Genomic DNA, 27062 nt, shown 5'->3' on the forward strand with positions numbered 1-27062 from the left:
CCCATTCCTGGCAGTGTCCAAGGCCAGGCTGGATGAGGCTCTAAGGAACCTGGGATAGTGGCAGGTGTCCCTGCCCATGGTGGGGGGGTTGGAAGTGGATGATCTTTAAGGTCCCTCCCAACCCCAGCCATCCCATGATTCTATGATATTCCTTTGTTAATGCAATTCCCTGAGTCACGAGTAATACATGGAGAAATGATCTGCTGCCATCCACTGTAATCCATAGGCTTAGATAGGAAATTACTGACACTGTGGATTAATAATAGCTCAGTTTCATTAATTAGTAACAATCTCTTCACTGCTTTAAGAAACTCCCTACCTTAGCATGGTATCATGATCCTCAATGAAGCCCCAGGAGCTCCAAGGAAATTCCTCGTTGTCTGAGCCTGACTAATGCTGCTGACTTCCAGTAAGAGCATACACAGGCAAAAATATCTGCCAGACTGCAACCAACATTTAACCTGACCTTCAAAATTAATAAATTCAAGGGATACAGTTAGATATTATAAAGTGTTTTATTTTAGGTATTTTTTTTTTAAATACAACATTCTAAAAAACATTTCCCTGTTATCCATACTGCCATAGTGCTGTCTAGACTATGTTAATGCCAGGAGTTTAGGTATAAAAAGAATTAAAATTATCACAAACCAACATCTCTAAATATAATACATCAAAAAGCTGGTGGCCCAGATGTCACTTTGGTTAAATAACATTATTATTCAGTAGCACTTAAAGATGCCTAGCAATTAGCAGAATAAAAACTCATCCTAACATCAGACACATCCGTAACGAGAGTCCTCCAGAATGGATGATTCCAGGATGCTGCCCACCCTCTGTTTATCAGCAAAAGCCTTCCCACAGTCTTTTCCTCTGTGTGGCACTTTGTCACTGACCATTTAACTGCTGGTAGCACTGGGGTGGAGAGGTTTGACTCTTGCCAGCCTGGAGAGGCCAAGTCTAAGGCAGTGAGTAGGTGACTTAACAGGAACACATTTCACAGAGGCATTACTGCTTCCTGATGGAGCTGGAGATGATTTTAAAACAAAAAGAAGGTATTAGAAATTTAAAGGGGGGAAAAAATACCATATGACTGTTGTCTTCTAGTAATACTCTTAGCAGGTCAAAAGAAGCATTCTGAAGAGAGTGCAAAAAGGTCCGAACCACAGAGGCACGTGGGAATCACTCCCCAGGGATTCCTCTCTCTGGGAGCCAGCGCAGCAGGCGTGGTGCACAGTTAATTACCCAGCCACACGCTGCAGCTACGCTGGGCAACTGTTCCCAGCATCCTGGGCATTTTCAGGCACTCCTCAGAGAAACATGGAACACAGCTCCAATGGCAAAACGAGGACTTGAGGGAAAGGAGCCAAACAGAAAGAACCATGCACGGAAAAGAAGGGTAAATATGAAGAAAAATCAACGAATCAGGACTCAGCAGCAGCATGCTCAAACACCTTGAGAAAATAAAGCTTTGAAGCATTTGCTTTATTACAGCAGCTAAAATACTCCAGATTTTTTTTTAATAGTCTTTGTTTGGAATAGATAATAATTTAGCACATACCAGAGATAAAGAAAGCTCTAAATAAGAGAGAAATGGACATGACAAGATCTTTTGATTGAGGTCCGATCCACAGTTTGGAAAACATTTTATAAGCCCCATGCAGATAAAGGAGTTAAGGATAATGCTATAAAAGAAACATAGATAACAGCTTTTCTTCCTTTCTCTCTTTTTTGTTTTAAACCTGTCCAAAGGAAATCTTTATAAAATGTATATAAAGGGCAGGCATTTTCCTGGAATAGTTTAATTTCTTGTTTGCTTTTAGGAGAGATTGCTAAAAGCTTAAGTCAGCTCATGTCTGTGTCTATAGCTGCAGCCTCACCCATAGCTGGCGGTGTCCATTTCGGCTTTCTGTCTGTGACGGGACTCGATGCACGCAGAGGCCTCCCAGCCGCCTCTGAGGGACTGCACATCACCTTCTGCCTCGGCTCAGAGTTGTGCTCTGCTATCCAGGACGGAGAAACTATTGGTGATGCTGGGATGGAAAAATAAGAAATTACTTTAGAAAGATTGCTCTTTAGCAGAGAAATCATCACGGAGGATGACAGATCACCGCACAGCAGAAACAGTGAGGGTGGTACTAGAGTGTCCCATCTCGAAGCAGTAAATATTTACACAGACACCTTGCCTCTTAGGGAATGGCAGACATGGATGCAGCTTGCTCCTCCAAAAGATGACAGTCCCAGGAAGGAAAGAAGAGAAGTTACTTGCTTTTTAAAATAAGCTTAAACAAAGCCAACAGTGAAATCTCCAACACCTGATACTACTCCAGAGTCACTGTTTTGACACAAACCCCAGAAAACAACTGGAAAAATGAATAGAGGATCTTTAAAGATATGAAACTTTCCTGGACAACAAGTGCAGAAGGAATTTCTCCTGACATACAAATGCAGAGAAGCAGTGACGTTTTGCTGGTTTGGGAGAGAATAAGCTCCAGTGTGCAAATTTAGTGTTGAAAGCGCAAATAAGATGTCACAAATATGAGGGGATAATGCTTCAGTAAGGGGGGAGTAAGGGAAAATACAGTAAAAACAGAGCCAATTTCACTATAAATCCAAACTAAATGCAAGGCATCCCATCCAAAGCACATCTAAGGAGAGAGTTTTAGTGGAGCAGAACTTACTGGGGAGAGACTCTGGCTCAGAATCGGGATCACGGGCTCTGTCCTCACTGTCAACCACCAATGACTTGTGATGTGCTGGAACTTTGGCTGAAGCTGTCTTTTGCCCCCCATCACCCTCAGGTGCATCATCATCCATAACCCGATTAAGACCTACAAAACAGAAAGTGGTTCAATCAGCTCAAATTCACAGTAAATCTATTCTCTTCCTCTAAAATAATTTGGTATTTGAGTCCCCAGAGTTCATTTTGGTGATATGAAGTTAGACTATTCAGAAGCATTATCACTGACACTTGTTTTCATGTGCTTCTCACTTTATTTTCTCCTTGTCAAATTCATCAACATTTATCTGTCATCAAGCTAACAAAAAGAAGACAAAAAATTCAGCAATCCACAGGTCTGTTCATTTTAAGACTGGGACCAAATTTTTAATGAAAGAATTGACACATCCTTCAACCTTTATTAAAGACTCTCTTTTCCACATCAACAACAAAAATATAAACCAATGGAAACAAAGAAGAGATAAGCTACTTAAATGCTCTTTGTGAAAAGAATGTGAGAACAACTTACCTAAAAGTTCAGTGTCTACACTACAGTTGGAAAAAGGGGGTCTCCTCTGTGTATTTTCTGATTCAATATTTTTACCTGTTTTAAGATCCATGAAAAAAACATTACTATACAAAAACACATTATAAAAGTAAAAATACTAGAAATTTAAATAGCTGAAGTTTTTATCTGTCTCTAATCCAAGTATATATTTAGAAGATGTTATAGAAGAGTTACTTCTCTCACAGAAAAAAAACCCCAGGAACGTAAGAAAACAGGCAATACCTAGAAACTCTCTCTTGTACTGACATCTTGAAATAAAACACGATTTTCAACTTATTTCAGTGTAAAACAAATTGCCACGTTCAAATTCACTGCACATAAATAAAGAGTGTTGCATGGAACTGTAAAGTAACCTTGTTCTTCTGAATTTTGCACTTCTTGGGGATTTGCAGGTTTTTCTTTGACAGATAAGGCTAAGGCAACTTCCAAATCTCTTTTATAAAGTTTGTCATCCAAGGATAACCTGGGGAAAAATGCCAACATGTTAAATAATAAAACAATTATATGAGTATTATAGAACTATTTCTGGCTCAGTGAACTCTTTAAAATTCAGATAAGTGTGAAGAGATTAAGATTTCAATACATATTTATAGCATATTGTGTAACAAATATTACATTTTGAAATTATTTAGACAAAACACTAATTTTTAAAGCACTCTATACTTTAAAGCATTATGATTGTAAACAGTATATATGTGCAAATATCTATATATCGATATATGTACTATTAACTGGCATTACTACAGGAAAAAAACCAGTGACTGCCTTTGTTTGAAATGCCACACCAAAATGTAATATTTAAACACACCTCTACTAATAATAATTAGATTTCTTTATTGACACTGACTTCGTATCTTCCTTCAAATATGTTCTTTTGGAAGAAATCAAACTTGTCTTTATATTTCTCTGGCTTAGGGGTCCCTAAGAAACTCAGAATTTTTAGAGTTATTTGAAGGTTCATCAATAAGGCTCAAAATATTTATTACAGTCATGAATTAGTTGTTTGTTCTGAGCTGCTTAAAATTCTAGTGGAAAAGAAACTAAACCCAAATGTTCTTATTGAAATCCAGTTTTACACAGAGTTGACCACAACATTTCTTACCTCTTACTAAGTGTCTGTGTCTGTGATGGAGTCACTTCTTTGGGCTTTTTTGGCTTCTCTTTTTTCTCCTTCTTTGATTCCTTGAGCTGTGTTCTGGATTTTTTGCTTGAGGGTGCAAAGTCTTCATCTGTTGGAAAACAGCAACAAGCTCTCTTGAGTTTTCCTATATTCTTAAATTTCGTAATTTTCATTGCACACTGAAAATACATCAAGATAACCTTTCTTGGAAATTAATCTTATTTTAAAAGAACACAACAGCTGTAATTGTTCTATCTTTAAATGTATTTAAAAAGAAAATTCAACACTCTCTTTTACATGTGCTTTTATGTAAGAGGTAATGATTTCAAATTCTTGATGTACAAGAATATCTCACTTACCATCATCTTCCAAATCTCCAAACTGAGAATAATCAACAACTTTCTTGTTCCTGTGACAAACAAAACAAAACAAAACAACAGTATTAATCCTTCCTGACTGAGCATCTTGATTTGGTAACACTTTTGGGTAAACAATGTTTTACAAGGAAAAAAAGCAATGTGTGTTCAGGTGGACAGAATCACGGATTATCCATGAGTTGGAAGGGACCCACAAGGATCATTCAGTCCAGCTCCTGGCCCTGCTCAGGACACCCTGTGCATCCCTGAGTGCTGTCCAAACGCTCCTGGAGCTCTGGCAGCCTTGGGGCTGTGACCATTCCCTGTTCCAGTGCTCCACCACACTCTGGGGCAAGAATCTTTTCCTGATAGCCAAACTAACCCTCCCATGGCAAAGCTCCAGCCATTCCCTGGGTCCTGTCCCGGGGTACAGAGAGCAGAGATAAACCTATAACCAGTGCAACTGTACACAGTGGGTTATTAGGGATAGACTGTAATTTTTTTTTAAAAGGCTCCGCACCCTCTCTGGACAATCTCTTCAGTCCTTGGTCACTGCCCAGGGAAGAAGTTCTGCCTCCTGTCCAGGTGGAACCTCCTGGGCTCAGCTCCTGCCCGTTCCTCTGGTGCCATTGCTGGGCCCCCTGGAGCAGAGCCTGGGCCCTGCTCTGAGCCCTCCCTGCTCACAGGGACACCCAGGGATGAGGGCCCCTCTCAGCTGGGGCTCCTCTCCAGGCTGGACAGCCCCAGCTCCCTCAGCCTTTCCCTGTCACAGCTGCTCCAGGCCCTGAATCATCTCTGCAGCCTCCGCTGGCCCCGCTCCAGGAGCTCCCTGTGCCTCCTGTGCTGAGGAGCCCAGAGCTGGGCACAGCTCTCCAGATGTGCCTCCCAGGGCTGGGCAGAGGGGCAGGATCACTCCCTGAGCTGCTGGCACTGCTCTTCCCAGTGCACCCCAGGGTTCCATTGGCCTTCCTGTCCCCCAGGGCACTGCTGGCTCATGGAGAGCCTGTTGTCCACCAGGTCCTTCTCAGCAGAGCTGCTGGCCAGGAGGTCACCCCCATGCTGTGCTGGTGCATGGGGCTATTCCTTCCCATGGGCAGAATGCTGCATATGGCTTTGTTGAATTTTAGACACTTTTTCTCTGCCAATCTCTGCAACCTGACCATGTTCCTCTGAAGGGCTGCACGGCACTCTCCGGGGTATTGGCCACTCCTCCCAGCTTTATGTCATCTGTGAAGTGCTGATCATCGACCCCCTCATCCAAGTCACGGATGTGCAATTTAAACAACACTAAGCCCAGTATTATCACACCTGCAGGGCTGCATCCAGCCCTGGGCCAGCACAGGAAGCACAGGGAGCTGCTGGAGCCAGGCCAGAGCAGGGACACCAAGGGCAGCACAGGGATGGAGCAGCTCTGCTGGGAGGAAAGGCTGAGGGAATTGGGATGGTTCAGCCTGGAGAGGAGAAGGCTTTGGGGTGACCTCACTGTGGCCTTGCAGAGCCTGAAGGAGCCCACAGGAAAGATGGAGAGAGACTCTTGACAAGGGCCTGGAGTGACAGGACAAGGGGCAATGGCTTCACACTGACAGAGAGCAGGTTTAGATGGGATATGAGGAAGAAATTGTTCCCTGTGAGGGTGGTGAGACCCTGGCACAGGCTGCCCAGAGCAGCTGTGGCTGCCCCATCCCTGGCAGTGTCCAAGGCCAGGCTGGATGGGCTCTGAGCAACCTGGGACAGTGGCAGGTGTCCCTGCCCATAGTAAGGGGTTGGAACTGGATGGGCTTTAAGGTCCCTTCCAACCCAAACCATTCGACGACAGAACCGCGGAGGACGCCACTAATGCCAGGCCTCCAACACGGCCCTGTGCCGATCACGACTGATTACGACCGCTCCGCTGGAAGGGAAAGGGCCCAGCCTGGAACCCCCCAGAGGCCCCGAGGGGATCGGGGAGCCCCTCGCCCCTCAGCCCCGGCACACGCACCTCCTGACCGGCCGCGCCATCACCGCCGCCGCTCGGCGCGTTCGCCACAGCAGCGCCGAAAGTGCCGCCGCCGACACGCAGCTGCGATGACGGGACGCGGTAGGCGGAACATCCCGGCTCTCCCTGCCCCGCGGCCCGCTTAACCCGCGGCTGCCCGCCCGGAGCCGGGTGAGTCGGGACGGGACGGGACGGGACGGGACGGGACGGGACGGGACGGGACGGGACGAGCCGGGTCCCGCTGTCCGCGTTCCCTCCTTCGCGCTCCGCGGGCAGCGGGAGCTCGCCGCGGCGGGGATGGGGCGGATGGGCTCTCGCAGGCCGTGTCGTGCCGGCTTCGAGCCGGCGATTTCAGGAGTAGGAGGCCCTCTTTAGATCAGGGGGTTTGTCCCCTGCTCCCTCTCCATCAGCTTCCTCCCCGCCTCCGCGCTGCATCGGGGAGCAGCGGAAAGAGCGTGCCGGGGTTCGTGTTTGCCAGGATTTCCCTTTGAATCCCAATCCCAGAGGGGCCGGGACACCGCCTCGCATCAATATTGGTTGTCCTGAGATGTTTGTTTTTAAACTGGCTTGTTTCATCTGTGTCTAACACGTTATGTTTGTTCGCAGAAAAACCCACCCAACCCCCCTCCCCCCTCTCCCCACAAACACCCTAAACCCGTGAGTTTTGCTGTAGAATTTTTAATTTTTATTGCCTTTCTTCTCCTCTGGGTACGTTTTTTATCCCAGCCTGTATTTTCACTCTGTACACTGCCCCCTTGCATCTCTTTTGGCTTATTTTTAATACAGGTTACGGAAGGACAGAATCGGCTCTTTCTAAAAATCGTTGCAAACATCTGCTCCCCCACTGCCCAGGCCTTGCACCTGCAGAAAGGAGGAAATAAAATCTCTGTGCACTCTGCGGGATCTCAGCTTTTGAGGCATGTGTGGCAGAAATCAGGGTGTTTCAGTTAATTTTCTACGTATCAGGATTCCCATCTGCCCTGGTTTCGATTTTAAGTCAGGAGATTTACGCTGTAATTTTTAAGAGCAATTACCCAAGTTTATATATTGACGCACTCAAATACATTTTAGAAGCACTTGATATTTTGGAAACTGGTATTTACGCTTCAGTTCCCGATGCATGTACTTGGAAATCAAAACTGAGTATCTAGGAAAATTGGGGGGGGTTTAAGTATTTTTGGCTGTTAATTATTAGCAAAGCCATGGCTTTTCATTACCATTTTTTACTTCTGAGTTTACAAAAAAGAATTCATTTTACTTTCTTGTTACTTTAATTTCTATTGCAGAAAACAATCTCAAGAGGATGAAGCCTAATAAAGGAAAAGCTTTAACTAGAGAGAGAGACTATGTGTACAAATTCAGAGCTGGAAATGAACATTTGGTGCTTACCGTGCCTCTCAAATTCCCTGTGCAAGAGAACATCAGTCATCTGCACGGACGGCTGATGGTTCTGCACAACCTGCCGTGCTTTATAGAAAATGGTATGAATTGATTTCTTAAATTAATCTCGTGCGTCCTTGTCCACAGGTGTCTTAGAGCTTGCTCTAAAAAACCAAACTGAGAGTGTTTTGCTGGAACAGTGTTTACAAAATTGGTGTTTAAACAGCAAAACGTCAAAGAAGATTACTGTCAGTGCTAGCAAGTGCTAGCAAGGAAAAGGTTTTCAGGTGAAAAACTTTACAGGTTTCCTTGGTGATTACTGATGTGTTCTGTTGATGGACCATTTTCTTGTTGTAACAGATCTGAAGCAATCTCTCAGTAAATTTGTAGAAGAGGAAACTATAAAAGATTATGACAGAGAAGCTGAAGTGGCTCTGGAAGCAGTGAAATCAGGAAAAGTAGACATCAACCAGCTGGCAGATACTTGGGCTAAAGCTTATAAAGAGGTAAGATTAAGGCTAGAAAGTTAATATTCAAGGCTTGCTTTTGTGAGCGTATGTGTGTGTGTGCAATCACAGTTGTAAGGATGAAATATTACACTAAAATTCACTGCAATTCTTGCAAGTTTTTTCTTCTTATGTGAAAGTGAGCATCAAGTCTTCATCCTACAAGGTTCTTAGGCAGATTTTTCTTGAACTTAATAGAGTAAAAAGACAGAAAATAGAGAGGCCAACCATTTGTTAATTTAGCAGTTGATATTCAAACAAAAAATAGGCATAAGGCTTATAGTGGCTTGAAATTAAAGCAAGAAGTAATGAAGTGACACTCCTATCCTAAATCTCAGTAACAGCAATTAAGGCTAGAAAGAGGAAGTGTACAGTTGAGAGAGACTTTTCAATTCATTTTTTGAGTTCATACAACTATTTCACATTATTTAGGAAGGATGAGGCTTTGGCTGGAATAATGTCTCCAGTTTCATGTGGGATCTTAAAAATAGTGGAGTGCAAAAGAACTGGAGGAGTCCTAGCGAAGAGTTAAAAAGAATAACAAACCTGCAGTCTTTGAGGAAAAGTTTATAGGAATGGAATTTGCTTCTCATGAAATAGAGAAAAATGTGAAAAAATCCAGAAAAAGCTTGCAAAACTGGCGTTCTTGGGCCATTCTTTGTTCAATAAAAATAGCTTTTCTTAGTTCAGTGTTGTTGGTCAGATTCTTAGTGACATCCGAGGTTAGTCATCCTTACTGGCAAAACATTTTGGTTTGCACAGCTGGTGTTTTGGGCCTTATCTAAAACTCATCAGGTGCAAATATAATTGTGGATATTGCTGTTCTTTGCAAGCTGGTGTTGTGTGAAAATTGGTAATTCCCCGCTGTAGTCCAAACCTTAATGATTCTGACTTTAGTTGCTTTGAAAGAGAAAAAATGGGAGAGGAGAGAATTGAGAGCTAAAGTAGAACTCAGAAAGGTTAAATTAGGGAAGATAATTTATATATGGTAAAGGCTGTGTGTGGGTCCCCATGGTTTTACCCTACCATTATGAGGGATCGTTATATGTTCTAAGAGGTACCTTATCCTTTAAAATCTCTTACATTTCCTTTAGACAACGTTGGAACATGCCAAACCTGAAGAAACCAGCTGGGATGAAGATTTTGCAGACGTTTATCATGATCTGATCCATTCTCCAGCTTCTGAAATGCTGTTAAACCTGGAACACAATTATTTTGTTAGCATCTCAGAATTAATAAGTGAAAGGGACGTGGAATTAAAAAAACTACGTGAAAGGTATTCCATTTTTACTATTTAGGTTTTCCTCTCTTTTATTAAACAGGGGTACCTGCCACTGAGTGTGTTAACTCATAGGACAACGTGTGCAGCTTGAATTTGTCTGTGTAAACCCAAAGTCTTACAACACTTGGGTGGCACAAGAGTGTGTAGGGATCGGGCAAGGGGGAATGACTTCAAACTGAAAGAGTGGAAATTTAGATTGGATATTAGGAAAAAATTCTTTACTCAGGGGGTGGTGAGGCCCTGGCACAGGTTGTCCAGAGAAGCTGTGGCTGCCCCATCCCTGGCAGTGTCCAAGGCCAGGCTGGATGGGCTCTGAGCAGCCTGGTCTGGTGAAAGGTGTCCCTGCCCATGGCAGGGGGGTGGAATGAAATGAACATTCATGTCCTTTCCAGCCCAAACCATTCCGTAATTCTATGATGTCATTAGGGTCAGCTACCTTATATTACTTTGATGGCCTTCTATTATTTTCAGTGACTGAGGAGAATATAAATCTTGATTTCCAGAAAGTGTGGAGTTCGAGTCCTGAGTTCTGGAATAAGCTTGCATAGCTGCAGGTGACTCCTTTATCCACAAGAGGGAACATGTTGAATGTGGATTTTTCTTTTTGTGCCAGAGTAGTTTCAGTAGGTCTGGTTTAGCATTCTGAATGGCAATATTCCTCTTGAGCTGTGTATGTTCAAGCTTGCATTAGACAGTGCATAATCAGTTCATACTATGGTTTTTTCTGGACTGAATTGTACATATTTCTAGTTTGGGGGTCAGGGGTGCCAGGTGTTAGCAAATCTTTTGTTACTCGTTTCCTTTTCTCAAGTGTGCATACAGAAGAAAGGGGAGTATTGTTGTAGGGCTCAGGAGCGATGTAGCTGTGTATTGACTCTGCTGGAATTTATATTTCTGTTGGAATTTATCACAACCCTGTTGGTGGAGCTGAGGCTGTCCCAAATGAGGGTAAGTGGTGTTCTATTTACACAGGAGCTGATTTTAATCCCTGACCCTTAACTCCAGTTTGTTTTGTGGATTTTCATTGCTAAATCTGTGACTGTTCATTCTGTCAGTGACAAACAACCAAGTTTGCTGCTGTTTCACAGCAAAGGGTGTTCTGCTGCCAGTCTTCTGAAGTCTGTGTTTGCTTCTCTTTCAGGCAAGGAGCTGAAATGGATAAGGTGATGCAGGAGCTTGGGAAGTCACTGACTGACCAGGATGTGAATTCCTTAGCAGCTCAGCATTTTGAGTCTCAGCAGGTAACTAGAACATGTCATGCACATAATCACCTTCAAAAGAACACCCACACCACTCAAATTACCATTGCTCTCCTGTCAGGATTTGGAGAACAAATGGGCCAATGAACTAAAACAGACTACTGCGATCCAGAAGCAGGAATATCAGGAGTGGGTGATAAAGCTTCATCAGGACCTAAAGAATCCCAACAACAGCTCAGTCAGGTATTTAATTCTTCTGTGATGCTTAATTCCAGCTGAAATAGTTCAAAGGATTTGCATTTACATAATCTTTTAAATAGGATACTATAGTCCTATTTATTATGATATGATAATTTCTATAAATAATTTACCTAGGATAATCAAAGCATATCAGAGGCAAATAGACCATCATAAAAAATTATGTGTAATTTTAGGAGTTTCTTCACTGTGTGATGTTACGACTTCTCTGTACCAAAAAGTGTTGTAATGCACTAAAGTACAGCTTGACATGAGTGGAATTTCCTCCTGTTTTGCCTTTCCTTCCTATGTCTGTCTTTAACACTGTTCCACAAGGCTTTCTGTTACCACCTAAGCATGTTCTGGAGAATAATGGTACTTTAAATAATGGTAAGAATGGTTTGAATTAACAAGCCTCTTTTCTTTTTCTATGTGTATGTCACTGGACACCTAAAAAATAGAATATTTTAGTGTGAATGCTTGTGGAGAGAGTTGAATGAGAAGCTTTCCTCTGTTTGAGGAAATGGCAGGGAAGTTAGAATTTGTAAATTGACTTTATTCTTTATCACTAGTACATTGGTACTTGGCAGTTGAAATCAGTAGAACTGCTTGCAAGTTTATAAAAGGTTTTTGGAGGTCAGGTACTTTGAAAACAGAGAAACTTCTCACTAATGCAGAAACAAATTGGAGAGATGCCAATGTTCTTTCAAGTTTTAGGAACAGTATTTGTTGTATCAATACCAGACAGTTGAATTTAGGGGAAAAAAATAAAACTGATACCTGAAATGTTTCCTGGTATTTTGAGCACTGTGGAACATTTGATAAGGTGGTTTTTAATCTCCCATTTTGTGTGGGAAGGAGAAAAGAAACACTTTATCTAATAACTTCATAAATAAGGTTTTGTTGTAAATAGGCTGAGGAGAATTCTTTTTGTTTTCCTTTTATTCCTGCATTTTTACTATGTTATAACTAGATATTGTGACTTAATTTTATTTCTCAGTCTTGGAATGCTTTACAAATGGGCCAAGTCATGTAAATCTAACAGTGGAGTCTCCTCTTCCTACTGCCAGGAAGGTAAAGGTGAAACCTCATGTGTGGAGCTCATGTTCATAGGTTTGGTCTCCTGGTTTCCACAGACCAGCTGAGAAAACTTGGAATAACTTTTCCAAAGTTGTTGGTCTTGAATAAAAATTGGGATTAACTTTTTGGTACTTTTCTCATTTTTTTAGTGATGAAATTAAAGTTCAGCCCAGCCAGCTGAGGGAATCTGTGGAAGGAAATGGGAGAATCTACGAAGAACAGAGGCTGTTAGAAGAAAGCTTTACTATTCACTTAGGTAAGTGGAGTAAACCAAGTAACAGCTGGTAATAAATAATGTATCCAAGGCATGTATTATTTACAGTATTTAACTCTCAATGTGTATAATCCATAGTTTGGAATTGTTTCGTGTTTGTTCTTTATATGTGTAAGAGAACAGCATAAACTGTATCAAACAATGTCTGAAATAGGTGGAAATCTTAATGGAAAATATTCTAAAAACAAATTTTTATCCATTTTGGTTGGCTGACTCATGTAAAAAGTCACAGCAACAGCAAAACATATTACCTAAATGATACTTCGACTTTTCTTATATTTGGTAGAAAAATGAGTTTACGAAATTCACTTCCCACGATCAGTTGACAGCGGAATGCATACTTGCAATCTGTATTTTTGTTTGTGCAATAGAATCTTCTTGTGCTGTTTTGACCATGTTATGTTGTGCAGGAGTGGTTTTGGTCACTTAAAAAATCACCAGCAAAGGCATCAGCCAAAGCAGGTTTGGTACAAATTTGCAAAAGAGCGAAAAAGTTCAAAGGCAAGATTCGCTCTATTGCTGTATAGATAAAACACCGAGAGGAAAAATGGATTACAACCAAATCTAAAATGATTTAGGCAGAGATGGGCAGCAACCATCCTCCTCCTCTCACAAACTTGGGAGCTGGCAAGCTCCTAGAGGCATCTCTGTCAGAGGGAGATGCTGCTGCTGCCTGCTGCGGAGCAGGAATGCTCCAAGAACATCCCTGAGGACCACTGTAGGGTCATAACATGATTGTCTTGGGTCATTTGGGAAACATACATCCTCAGGTTGAATTGCTGGAGTTTCCAAAACACCAGCAGCAATGGTGCTGCTCCCCTCATGCCATGGATCAGGTAGGGGATGTTTCCAGGGGCTGCCTGATGATCCCTTCCCCTCCATGCAGCTCCCACTTCAGCCATGCAGCAGTTCCTGGCATGGCCAAGGGATGTCCCAGCACCCAGCTCCTTGCACAAATGCTGAGGCCTGGCAGGAGTTCCTGGGCTTGTGGGGTGGTTCTGGGGAGGGGGGGGGAAGGATATACCACCACACATCAGTACTTCATCCCTAGCCTTGCAGTATTCCTCAGGAAGAGTTTTGTCACAGAAAGGGTTGGGAGGGGCTGCCCGGGGAGGTTTGGAGTCCCCATCCCTGGAGGTGTCCAAGGAATGCCTAGACGTGGAACTCAGTCCTCTGGACTGATGACAAGGTGGGGATTGGGCACAAGTTGGACTTGATTTTGGAAGTCTTTTCCATCCTTAATAATTCTGTGATTCTGCAGTGGGAACAAGGCTCATTTCAGGTATGGACAAGCCTCACTTTGTGAAAACACCACGTTTTTGTTGCTACTTTGCAAATTGCTGATGCGTCTGTAAAACTGAACGTGTGTGGCTGAGAACTTCCTCTGGGTGTTACTGGTCACAGCTCCCTTACAGACCTTTAGAGAAGCACTTTGTGCCCCTGCATTTCAATCCCAGTCCTGAGTTTAGTCTTCCACTGGGATTAAGCCACGTGTGCTCTGTGCAGGAGCTCAGCTGAAGACCATGCACAACCTGAGGCTGCTGAGAGCCGATATGCTGGATTTCTGCAAACACAAGCGCAATCACCGCAGTGGGGTGAAGCTGCACAGGCTTCAGACTGCAATGTCCCTCTACTCAACCTCCCTCTGTGGCCTGGTGTTACTGGTGGATAACAGGATCAGCTCGTACAGCGGCATCAAAAGAGGTGAGCCTTCCAGTGGGAGGTGTCGTGTCAGGGAAAACGAATGAAATAATAAATCAGAATAAAATCTTGCTGTCTTCTCTCACGGAAAAATATTCTTCGTAAAATGAAAATTCGGTGGAGGCGCTCGTGTTTTGGATGTGGTATTGCAAAAGGCTAACAAATGCAAGAAGAGAGATGGATGAGGGCGGGGGAGAGCGTTGTGCTGTTACCTCTCATCTCTTCCCTACGTTTCGTGTCTGAGTAACAAACAGTATTGAAGAGGACCCTTCAATATTGATTTAGGCAAATGTATTATAGGAGTTTCTAACTCTGCAATACCAGATTATCACACTGAACCTATTTGCAAAAATGGAAAAGAAATGTGCCCAGATTTTAAAGTGATAGGTAAATACATAAAAACACCATGTGCTTTTGATACTGTGAATTCCATAAACAAAAGGAATATGACTTCCCTGCTCCTGGAAAGTTTGATTAATAGCCATTTTAAGTGCATGTCTTTTGAGTGGGGTCTGTGATGGTGTTTTCTATCAAGGTTCACCACTGAAACTTCTGTTTATTGCTGTTTGACTTTCCCACCTCCATCTTGAAGTTTAATGCCAAAATACTCACACTTGGAATGTCTTTTTTTGACTATTACTTACCTTTATTCTTGCATGCCATTAAAAAAATGTGCTGTGGTGATATTTCCTGGAAACAGTTGGAATCAGGCTTGTAGTAAGAAGGAGTGGGAAGTGGACCAGGAAAAACTGCAGTTGCATTTGTGGTGTTGATGGTTTCCAAGTTGTTTAATTGTAACAGTTTTGTTTGTTTTTTTGTTTTTTTTTGTACTTGTACTTATTTTGCAGGTACTTTTATAACTGTTTAAATATTTAAATGAATGACAAAAGGAGAAGATCTGGGTTTATGCTAAATTTTAGGTAATGAGAGAAAGCAGACATTTTAAATAATGCCATTAAACACAAAATTGCATCTTCTAGCCACCAACTAGATCCTGCAGCCACAGCAGAGGGGAAAGTATGGGACAATGTCACAATTTGCCAAATACAATCCTCAATAAATTTTGGAAGAGGAGTCCAGTAGGGCTTTATCTGCTTTTGGAGAGTTTGCCTTTATAGCTGGATTTACTTGATCAGTAGAGTAGAATTACATAATGTTACTGAGCACAACCTCAGGATGTGCATTTCAATCTTATTTTTTTCCTAGATTTCGCAACCGTTTGCCAAGAATGCACGGATTTCCATTTTCCTGGAATCCAAGAACAACTTGAAATTGTCCAGAAGGTTGTACTTAAGGCCAGAGCACAGCGTAGCAGCAAGACAAAAAGACACCATGGTCAGTGACAACCAAAATTACCCTCCTTGAAATAGAACAGCGGTCAGCTGGATGTTTGTGGGCAGGGCAGAGTTGATGCCACTCTTCTGCAGTTACTTCATCTGTAAAAAGGAATGTTTGGGTTCATCGAGGAAGTGCATGAAATTCACAGAGATAATGTGACGCTCGGCTGTTGTCTTTGCTGCTCCTTTAAAATGAATCAACATACAGAAGTCACCTTTTAACGGCATGGGAAGTACACCAGGCCATTCTGCTTTTCCAAACTGCCTGTAGCAGCGCAAACTTTATCTGTCTTTACCCTTTTTTTGCCATTTACATTTAAATCTTTAAAAGTTGCAGAAAAGGAGTTTACGGCTTTTCCCCCTTCCTTTAAAGTAAATGCTGAAAACCAAATAACAAATTGCCTAAACGTGTATTTAGCTTTTTAGTGCTGATCAAAGCTTTGGGAACGGTTTTCCCTGCAGTTGTGTTTGCAGATGGCTGGGGAATGCTCTGACCACACGGTGTTTAGACAGTGCAATTGTACATCATGAAACTTTGTTTTCCCTGCAAAGGGCTACTTTATGTGATTGAAGTGCATCAGGAACATGAACAAATACGAGTACACAGAAAAGCAAGTTCCCTTGAGAACGTGCATCTCAGGGGAAATGGTGAAAGGTGGTTTTATGCTGCTGATTTATGTAAATCTCTTAGGAACAAATTTGTTTTAATTTATTACATTATTGAAATAGTAATAGCAAGATACTCTGTGGTTGTGGGGGCAGTCTCCAAAGTTTCAGTTTATGTCGGAGAATATAGTGATTGCTTTTGTCCAAATGAAGAAATAGCATAGAATGGTAAGTAAGAAGGGCAGTGATTTGGGGTTAGGATTCAGTTTGGGGTGTGTTGAAGAGAACAAAAACACTTTTACCAACCCCCCTTGCATTTTGGGGACCTTATGGTAACTCCACAGTCAAAATTCAAGCCAGATATCAGTACATGAGCCTTTTCATGCCCAAGTTTAATTAACGGAGAATATGATTAATATTTGTTCCCTGTGTTCATACACAGAAAACAAAATCAGTGGGAATGAAGATAAATTGAAGAATATCGAACGAAACCAGTCGAACATTTTGCCGGGTGAGTTGTGTGGCATTGACCCCCTCTTCCTGAAGCAAATTGTGTTTCATACGTCCACATTTTTAGCTCTAAAGTCAGAACATAAATTATAAACTGAACCCAAGCTGACCTCAATCAGAAGAGAAGGATGTTGCTGTGGCTGAGGCAGAGAACTGGGTGTCAGGACATCTGGTTTCTATTCCCAGCTTCACCACTGCATCACATGACGTGGGGCAAATCACCTCTCTTTGCCTAAAATTTCCTCTTGGAATTTGAGGGTGAAATAAAAAAGATCTCCGAGCATCTTGGGGAAAAGGTGACACTTCAATACTAGCAGCTAATTTTATTTTTGAAAATGGCTATATGTATGTCACTGTTGCACAGAAAAGCATTTTTGAGTGGACTTTTTAACTTTGAAAAGTCCCTCTGTCAGGTAAACTTGTCTTCTGTGTATATTGTGATGTTTAGTAAGGGAGGCTGCTGTGGAATTTGAAGATGAATATTCAGTTGAAGGGGGAGGAAATAAGTCCGTACAACCCCCCCATGGTTGAGTGAGGGGCTTATTAAAATTGATTTCGTGACTGCCTGAAAGATTGTTAGTGGGAGTGGATTATAAATCAACTTGGACCGGATAAATCCAGGTGTGTCTTGCAGCAGTGGCCTGTCTGTTACTGCTCGTGGATGGTCACTGCTGGGGATTCCTGCCTCCTTAGCAGTCATCCAGAATTAGTACAGGCCCATTCTGTTCCAGTTCAAAGAAAGGATCTTAACTTCAGTGGCCAGTGGGAATAGGTTTGAAGGAAGATGTTTATTTGTTGACTGAAACAGTGGGGGCATTGCATACTTGCTTTTCCCTTGACTGTACTGTGGACTGTAGATCTCTAGTGCAAAGGAACGATGGAGAGATGTGTGTTTCACTGCCTCTCACAAATGAATACCAAATCTAAAAATACCCCCAACAAGATGTCTTGGTTACTTTTTTCAAACAACTCTCTAACTCACCTTCCCGCTACTCTGAATTATTTTAAATCCTAATGGTCACTGATCCCTTTGTGTTCCAGCGCCGTATCTCAGTTGTTACATAACCCACTATCTTTTTCCACAGGCTCTGTGCATCCTTTATTTGAACCCATCCTTTTTTGGCCTTTCCGCCTCCCACATCTGTCTGCAATTCCGTGCTTGCATTGTGTATTTTGAGGATTGCACCTCCTCTGGGTTTGTTTTTCTGTTTTGTGCTATATAGAGATCATATCCTGTACTGGCACTGTTATGGTTTATTACACCATGTGGCCCTGATGCCTGTGGAACCCATCAAAGCCGTGGAGAGAGTGTGGGATGGATGTATAACAGTCCAAGAGATTTTGGATCTCCTGTGTATGTCCCCATCTCTGCTGTATATTTGTATTTGCCTCTTTCCTTTCTTACATTGCCAAACAACGGGATTTCAGTACAGATCACTGCCATGATTTCTGGTTTGCCTTATTGTGCAGGAGAGTTCTACATCACACGGCACTCCAACCTCTCAGAAATCCACGTCGCCTTTCACCTGTGCGTGGACGACAACATCAGGTCTGTGAATGTGACCGCTCGGGACCCGGCCATCATGGGGCTCAGGAACATCCTCAAGGTCTGCTGCACACACGACATCACCACCATCAGCATTCCCCTCCTGCTGGTGCATGAAATGTCGGAAGTAAGTGATTGGAAACGTTTGGGCTGGTTTGAATATCCTTCGATTTTTGCAGAGCGGGTGTTTCATGCTGATTTAGGCCAAGTGGGATGGTTTTTCTCACTCACGGGCTTCTGCCGTGCCACATGGCACTTGTATCTACGTGGTGACCCAAGTTAAGCAGCTGGACCAGTTGAGAACATCTCAGGCAGCTGAATCACTCAAAGTTTTTATTCCCACCCCTCTTTTTGGACAGTTCACTTCCTGGATCCAGCTCACTGCAGTTGTACAAGTATTAATAATTAAGATGGGACTACACAGCTGGAAGCTCTTGCTTAGAAACTCTACCTTCAGAGTTGCTGATGCAGATACCAGCTCCCCACTTTTAATTTTCATTAGCTGTAAAACATTAAAACTGAGTTTTGGAAGCAGCAGAACTGCCAAAGCTTGGCTTAGAGTTCAGTAAATCTAAACAGCACCTTTGCCTTCTGTAAATGTTCTACCACCTCAGCCCTACACAGGAGCAACCAAATTCCACCTTCACTTTGAACTGTCTCCTCCTCCACTGCCTAATTTCTGTCCCTGTTTCCTCTCTTAAGTCCCCTCAAATAACTGGCTGGGCAAGAGGCAGCATATTGCTGGTGCTCTGTGTTCTTACTTACTGTGCTGGGATTTGTATTTTCTTCTGTAGTGGGACTCTGATGTAGAGGGCTCGTCTCTCAATCAGCTGTAACGTTTCTCAGTGCACAGCAATTTAAAACTATTGGCAGCCTCTTTTCTCTGTCACAGCTGGCTCACAGGGAAGAAAAGGGAAAGGGAAGGCAGGGAAAGAAGCAATGGGCAGGGAGTGCAGCCATATGCCTCATATCTTGAAGAGCTGGAAAGTGTGTAAACCTAAAGAAATGAGAAAAAGAAGGTAATTCTGTCATCCATGCAAAGATGTCAGTAACAATTAGTCTGTTGGAGGGGTTTCTTCTAAGTAACACTTGTAAATTCAATATTGCCTTTCCTTTGTGCAAAGTGGCTGACTCACAGCAAGATAAATGCTCACCAGTGGATTACCTTTAACAGTGACTAGTTTTATAACAGAATTTGATTGGAACACAGAGTAGAAGTGACTCTTCTTTGCAGGATTTGGGTCTATTATCCTGAAAAGCAAACAGTGAAAAAGGTAAAAACACCCTATAATGAAGCCTCTAAAGGATGTATTTCCGTACATAAAAATAGACTTTTAAGAACAGATGAGATTATTTCTGAAATTTTTCGTCTCTTGTAGTGGGACCTTTTTTGGGCACAAAGGCAAGTAATCAACATGCAGGAGAGCAGCCTGGGTCACTCATAGGACCCAGTTCCTGTGTTTCAGAAATTTATTTAATATATTGACCTTTTTCTCAATCAGGGTGCCACTTGATTATATTCTTTTTCTGTTTTTTCTTTCCTTTAAAGATGGTTAGTTTTAGCTTCTGTCTGCGTATCTGTATTTTAAACTTCAAATAAAGCATGTGACCAAGCATTCAACATGCCTTGGAATGTGTGAACCTGAAGAATTATCTTCTTGTCTGGTGCTGGATTCATAAAAGGTCCTGGTAAAACCATTTGCCTTTTGTGTTAAGCTCTAAGTCTTTGCAGAAGGTGAGCCGGATGGTAAGCGTGTGTTTAGGCACCGCTGCTTTGTATGACTTGCATTAGCAGCTTGCTTATTACAGTGCTTGGCAGCTGGCTGACCTCATTTGAGGCACACAAATCTGTAGCTCCTTGTTGAGGGAAGAGTGAATGACGAGAGATTTCTGAAAGCTGCCCTGAACTCGGTGCCTTTGGCAGCCGCAGTTCTGACTCTGCATTTGCCACCTACAGAAGAACATTTTTGTGAGGTGGTTAACCAGGAGCCCAGCTGCAGAGATGTTTCCATGCTTCCCTGGGACAGGCATTCATTAACAGTGTTCTCTGTGCTTTTCCCAAAGGTTTTCTCCTCTGCAGCCAGAAGAGTGGTGTTTATAACCTCACAAAAGTAATCACAGAATCACAGACTGCTTTGGGTTGGAAGGGACCTTTAAAGCTCCTCCTGTCCCATCACCTGCCATGGGCAGGGACACCTTCCACTATCCCAGGTTGCTCCAAGCCCCATCCAACCTTTCCTGGAATATTTCCAAGGATGAAGCAGCCACAGCTTCTCTGGGCAACCTGTGCCAGGGCCTCAGCACTCTCACAGGGAAGAATTTCTTCCTCATATCCCATCTAAACCTGCTCTCTGACAGTTTTGACTGTACTGATCTCAATGAAGCCATCAGATTTCATTATTATTTCTACGAAAAAAAATGAAGAATTCTGTTTTCCTTCGTTTTTTCTTACGGCAAGAACAACCAAAACAGATCTCTGATCTGATCATTAAGTTAAATGAAGGAAAGAAACTGGATTTGATACCTGAGAAAGGCAAAAGCAGGCAAGTTTGATTTCAGGACGAGTGAGGTGTTACTGTCTGATCACTGGAATCTGCTGTAGACTGGGGAATGAAATGGCTCTAACAGCAAGGCATTGCTAAAAATGCCAGAGCTGGCACCCTCCCTTGGTAGTTTCAACATTGCTGTTCTCCACGCAGCAACAGTGGCAAAAATGTGACTCTTCAGTGATCTCACTCCAGATGTCTGTATTAACCATAATTTAAGACAAAATTGTTTTTTAAAAAAGTAGAAATTAAAGGAGTGTAAGCTGTGTTTATGAATATAGTTTATGTCCATAGAGAGGTTACTGATGGCTGTATTGACCTCAAATGTTTCTCGTCTGAGTTTTCCTGCTTAAAAATTGAAGAAGTCAAAAAGCAACCAAATTTATATCTGCTCATCCAATGTTTAGGATTTGCACAGATCCACTGTGAGTTAAACACCTTGCTAATTCTTACTGAAATTACCCACTGAAATTTGGTTTGAAATATTTTTCTCACATGATGTATGTGGACTTTTAGTGGTTTAATTACCTGATTATGACATGGTTCTGCAAAGGCCCAAGCCCTAAGAAGCCCCATTTGTGAGCCTGTCAGAAATTAAATGAAAATAAAGCCAAAAGGTTTGAAGCATGTCTTTCTAATCAGTGAAGCTGGTCTCCACACCTCCCCCCTCTTTTTTTTTTTTTCCTAAATGAGTAGAAGAAATCTTAATTTGACAAAATTATTTCATCCTAAAAGGTGTTGAAGTGTGTCTCTGCTAGTGAAAACCACCCAAAGTTCCAGGTATTTTGGGTTTTTTTTTAGCTTTCTTGAATGCTATTATCCAAAACTCCCTCCAGGAGGTTGGCTTGTTTGCTTTATTGCTTTCTTACATCCTTCTCTGTATTCTGGATTGGTGTTTAGCTGAACCTCCATCATTTCCACACCAGAGAAAACTCCTGGTAACGTGGTGAATTCATGGGTTTGTGAAGACGGATTAGAATTGAATCACTACTCTGTCATTTTCAGTTCTTGTGGCTTGCATGGAGCAACATTGTGTTATTTCCCTGAGTGCCCACAAAATTTAACCTCTCTGTCCCTCTAAAATTGTCCAGGGAATGGTGTCATATCCTGCTCTGTTGATCAGTCATTGTTAGGCTCAGTTCCCCGATTGCTCAAGGTGCTCCTGAGAGAGAACTTCACTTCTTAGTCACTTGCATTTTACTAAGCCAAAGCAGTGATCAAAACCAACAGTAAACCTAATTTGTGACAGAAAGCACACATGGGCAGATGAGTTATAATAAACACCAAGTGCTGCTTCCAGAATGCTTAAAAATGTAAAAAGTCAAAAGGCAACCAAACAACAAAAAAGTACAAACCCAAGCTTGTCCAGCATCGTTCTGTCTGATTAATGTGGTGTATACCCTAAAAGCAGCACCTAGGGTTGCAGGGATTTGCGTAATAAAAGCTTTATGAAAAGATAATTCAAACTTCCCCTGCTTTTAACATACAGTGTATTTTGGGGGGGTGGCAGGAGATCCTCCCACCTAAGGAAGAACTTTGGCTTTCAGTAGTTGTTTAATCAAGCCACACATTCAGTTTATCAGTTGTGTTACCACTGGGCATTCTTAGATCACCTTGCCTCTCAAATAACTTTCTTTAATCCTGAAATTAAGCTTTCTGATAAGAGCAGATTGCACTGTGTGTTTGACATTGCAAAACAGAGACTGGCTTTCGTGAATAGAAAACTATGTAAAGCTTAAGTTTGAAAAGGTACTTAGAATGATAAATTGGTTTCCACTTCTATATTCCTATTTTCAGAGTAGAAAACGCTCATCTTCGTGTTAAAAGAGTACAAGAGAAAGGAACAGATACTTCCTTTCTGAGAAGTGTTTGCAGTAAGTCATCCTGTCTCTGTCTCTGATAGAATTACGTCATCATGGCTTTGTAGCATACAGCCAAAAAACATTTCACGAGCTTTAAATTATTTAGCCCAGTGCTTGTAGCCATATCTTAAACCGCTGTGGTTTTCATGTCATGTTTTGCTATCTAACTTCAGGTAAGGATTTGCTGTTGGTATCTGAAACTCCTTCATTAGATGAAAATGATTTTTGTTTGTTCTCTTACCATAAATGCATCTTAAGGAAGGAGGGCTTCTTCCAGTTCTGGTGTTACAGAGAAGGTTTTACTGAAGGTCGTGGCTATGCCAAGAAACCTTAAACAAAATCAAGAACAGACAGGAGTCATCATGCTGTTAGGATGTGGTCAGGAGCCTGCCTTTGATATGCTGAAGCATGAACCTGACAATTATCAGTTGAATAGTAGACTTTTTCTGGAGCTCCACAGGGGAATTGAACAGCCCAGCTTCCAATGGGTCCAATAGCATTTTTATTCAACATCTCAGCTTAAAAATGGATAATATTGTTCTGACACTCCTAGCAAGCAGTAAGGAGTGGTGGTGGTTTTATGGTCACTTGTAAGGTGTGTACACCTGCCTAGAATGTTCTCAAAAACTAGGTCTCAAATGCTGCTTAAAAATTACATTCTAAGGGAAAAAACTTACTGCTTTTAATATTTTCCCTGGTATTCTTTCTGGTTAGATCTGTGGGGCATTGAGGCTTTTTATTTCTTCATTTTAGGAGATGACCATTCCGTGGTGCCTGAAGAGGGCAGAGCTCGTGTTCAAGTGCGTCAAAGGTACGGGAGTGGAGCTCCAGTGGGATCTGGGGATCCAGGCCAGAGCAGGGACGTGAACTCTTTAAAGGGCTGCAGCAGCTCTGCTGGGAGGAGAGGCTGAGGGAATTGGGATGGTTCAGCCTGGAGAGGAGAAGGCTTTGGGGTGACCTCACTGTGGCCTTGCAGTGCCTGAAGGGAGCCCACAGGAAAGATGGAGAGAGACTCTTGACAAGGGCCTGGAGTGCCAGGACAAGGGGCAGTGGCTTCACGCTGACAGAAAGCAGGTTTAGGTTGGATATTAGGAAAGAATAGTTCTCATGACTCAGTGTGGTTTTCTGTCTTTCTAAGTGCTGTTTTTACTTTCTGCATTTTTGTGTGCTGCCCTTAAATAGTTGAACCAGTCACTTTCTTTCAACTACCTGCTTGAGGAACCTCTTCTTACAGTAATGGACTTTTAGTAGTTCACAATGGATATGTGATCTATATCATCCACTTCTATTAAAGAAGTATTTTTCTGAGTGTCCTTATTTGCCACGAGAGGATTCCTGTGGCCTTTGGCAGTTCATCCCTTGAGCAATAAACGACTGGTGAGCTTTTTTCCTATAGAATCATAGAACGGTTTGGGTTGGAAGGCACCTTACAGATTCAAACCCCTTGCCATGGGCAGAGACAACTTCCACTATCCCAGGTTGCTCAGAGCCCATCCAGCCTGGCCTTGGACACTGCCAGGGATGGGGCAGCCACAGCTGCTCTGGGAAACCTGTGCCAGGGTCTCACCACCCTCACAGGGAACAATTTCTGTCTTATATCCCATCTAACCCTGCTCTCTGTCAGTGTGAAGCCATTGCCCCTTGTCCTGTCACTCCAGGCCCTTGTCAAGAGTCTCTCTCCATCTTTCCTGTGGGCTCCTTCAGGCACTGCAGGGCCACAGTGAGGTCACCCCTGTTTCTCAGTGAAAGGCAGCCATGGAAGGAACTCCTGACACAGTGTTTGGAGAAGCCCTCACTTCTGCTGTGTATCACTGTGCTGCACAGTAGGACTGATTATCCTGTCCTCTGTGTAGGTGTTTTGCAGAGCTCTTCATCAGATTTTTCTACCTTTCATTCAGATTGCCCAAGTCTGATTTAAAGGCAGTTGAGAACATCCCTAATTAAGGCAGTTCCAACCCTCCTTGCGTGTGAAAACTCTCTCAGTGCCTGCTCACGCTGTAGCTGCTGGGGAGAATTGCACAGGTAATCCAGACAGTGTCAATGCTGGTTTTTTAGGTTTCATGATGGAAATGGCCTCATGGGATGGAGGAATTTCTCGGACTGTACAATTCCTGGTACCACAGGTAGGTGAAACCAAAGACATATCCAGCCTAGGAGACTGTTGGTAAAAAGTCACATCAGCAGATTTGGTTGTGATTTTTTTTTGCTATTGCCTGTGCCTTTTGAGTGAGTCTAAATTAATCAATCCGGTTTTGTTTCCTTGCCTATAAAAGAGGAGTAAGGGTGGGTTTGTATTCTTGAATACCCAATGGTATTTTCTGAGAGGATGCTAAAATTTCAAACTGGGAAGTTCACATTTACAAATGGTGAATGCATCACCTTTGAAAAAGAGACTGTTTTGCTGTTCATTACTCTGATGGGCTAACCTTGCCTTACATAACTTGAGTTGTTTATTACTCGTGTTGTCTGACAACATGGAAAGCTGCAAAGCAGAAAGCTCATCATGCTTCCACAAAATCATTAATTGCTCCAGGTATTTGAAGTTAGTTCTAATTTAGACTCTGAAATTATTTAATTTGGAGTTGATCTTCAGAAACAGGAAGATATCCAAAGATGGCCAGCACAAGTTCTAAAAAGCAGTAAAAGTAGAGTTATCTTAGGAAAGGAGTAACATGGTATTTCTTGACAAAGAAAGCTGGTGAGCAAGGAGGAAGCCACAAATAAATTCCAAAGTTGACTCTCATCCTGAAATGCAGAGAGCAAGAGTCCTGTAGATAGCAAGCATCGCTGTTCTGCGTATGTTTGGCAGAAATAATCAATCCCTGGAACAAGAAATCTACTGGAAATGCATATATGGATATGTCAAATAAATACAGAGCCAGTATTTTTACGTCAATCTTTTAACTGGATTCAGTAGAATTATAGCACACAGTTTGAAAATTATTTTAGTTGTCTTCTGAACAGCAGCAATTCTCTTAAATATCAAGAAACAAAGTTGAGAGAGACTTGATTCTTCCAAACTACAAAAATCCAAAGCTTACTTGTGTGTTGGTTGTTTTTTTTCCCAGACAATTTCTGAGGAAATGTTTTACCAGCTGAGTAACATGCTGCCACAGATCTTCAGAGTATCCTCCACACTGACTCTGACCTCCAAGCACTGATTTCTTGGGGCACTAACCTGTATCCTGTTGGCAGAGGATGAGATTAAGGAGATTCTGCACTAGGACGTCTCTTTCCTGTGGACTGATGATCCCAAAGTGGCATTTGTTGCAATTTCAAGAATCATGTTGTAATAAAAGATAAATGTCATCTGTATTTGGCTGGTAGCAGCTGATGTTTGCCTCTTGCTTTGTTTCAGCACAGGATTGATGATAAATTCCTCACCTTTATCTGACAGATACTCAGTATAACTTGTATGAAATCTACAGAAATATATAGTTAATTCTCATACATAGGATAAGAGCTTATGCTAGGAATGCGGTCTTCTGGCTTCGACAAACGTTTTCTGAATTTTCTCAGAGACTTTTAAAATAACATGGAGCACATCAGGTATTTCCTTAGAATAACCAATGGAATTTGTCATAGTGACCACAGTGATTTTATTGCTACAAAATGAAAGACTTGAATCAAACATTTACCCTCTTACATTTTGTAGACTGTGGAAGTGTTAAAAAAAATCTAAGCAATATACACTTGTGACAATAATCAGAAACTTTAAAATTCTGTGGGTTTTTGTTTTTGTTTTGTTTTTTAATGCTATAATCGCTTTTTGCTTTATTTCCAAACTTCACATTGACAAGTTTATCCTATGACCAACTTCATGGGAACACTAAAGTGTTCTGGACTCTGTTATACACATAAAATTTGCTGTTTATTAATTACTAACATTTTATGACTAATCAGAAATGCCAGGGAGACAGCTCAGGATGCAGCTATGAAATTTCTTGGGACAAACTTGAATCCAGTCAAAAAAAAACCCAACCAAACCACCCCTGCATCCCAGTGATGGGGGATAAGGGGAACACTGGGAACTGCTTTTCCCCCATCATGGACAATCTTGGAACTCGGCTGTGGACCCAGGAGCTGGAAGCAGCCCTTCCATGGCCACAGGGCAAGTCCTGTCTGCATCTGGGATTCTTGGGATTGCCAGAAACACTGAGCTCACAGCAGAGCAGCTGTGGGGGTGAGGGCTCCAGGTGGTGGGATTTCCAAAAATCCACACTTCTGCCGTGTGGGAATCATGGGGATCCTGGCAGACTTG

At 42.3% G+C, this 27062-nt stretch overlaps 2 protein-coding genes across 3 annotated transcripts; one reads left to right on the top strand and one right to left on the bottom strand.

The window, feature by feature from the left end:
• Positions 1-496: 496 nt before the first annotated feature.
• On the bottom strand, positions 497-6843 carry RAD51AP1 (RAD51 associated protein 1). The gene is made up of 8 exons (XM_040062417.2): positions 6739-6843; positions 4764-4813; positions 4387-4513; positions 3638-3747; positions 3246-3320; positions 2679-2828; positions 1878-2030; positions 497-1024 (listed from the first exon to the last, which is right to left on the bottom strand). Exons 1-8 carry the CDS (start codon positions 6756-6758, stop codon positions 897-899), a joined length of 813 nt encoding a protein of 270 aa, XP_039918351.1. The 5' UTR covers positions 6759-6843; the 3' UTR covers positions 497-896.
• C4H12orf4 (chromosome 4 C12orf4 homolog) lies at positions 6800-26127 on the top strand. 2 transcript variants are annotated; one of them, XM_040062416.1, is made up of 15 exons: positions 6840-6906; positions 7522-7652; positions 8022-8216; positions 8476-8621; positions 9716-9897; positions 11045-11144; positions 11224-11345; positions 12569-12675; positions 14200-14397; positions 15601-15729; positions 16780-16848; positions 18318-18520; positions 23555-23612; positions 24857-24924; positions 25870-26127. In XM_040062416.1, the coding sequence occupies exons 3-15, from the start codon at positions 8039-8041 to the stop codon at positions 25960-25962; spliced, it is 1653 nt and encodes a 550-aa protein (XP_039918350.1). In that variant the 5' UTR covers positions 6840-6906; positions 7522-7652; positions 8022-8038; the 3' UTR covers positions 25963-26127. The 2 variants fall into 2 exon arrangements, with proteins under 2 accessions (XP_039918349.1, XP_039918350.1); XM_040062415.1 differs by lacking the exon at positions 7522-7652 and having other exon boundaries at positions 6800-6906.
• Positions 26128-27062: the final 935 nt, after the last annotated feature.

Source organism: Hirundo rustica, chromosome 4, assembly GCF_015227805.2.
Source record: "Hirundo rustica isolate bHirRus1 chromosome 4, bHirRus1.pri.v3, whole genome shotgun sequence".
In the NCBI taxonomy this organism is placed as follows: domain Eukaryota; kingdom Metazoa; phylum Chordata; class Aves; order Passeriformes; family Hirundinidae; genus Hirundo; species Hirundo rustica.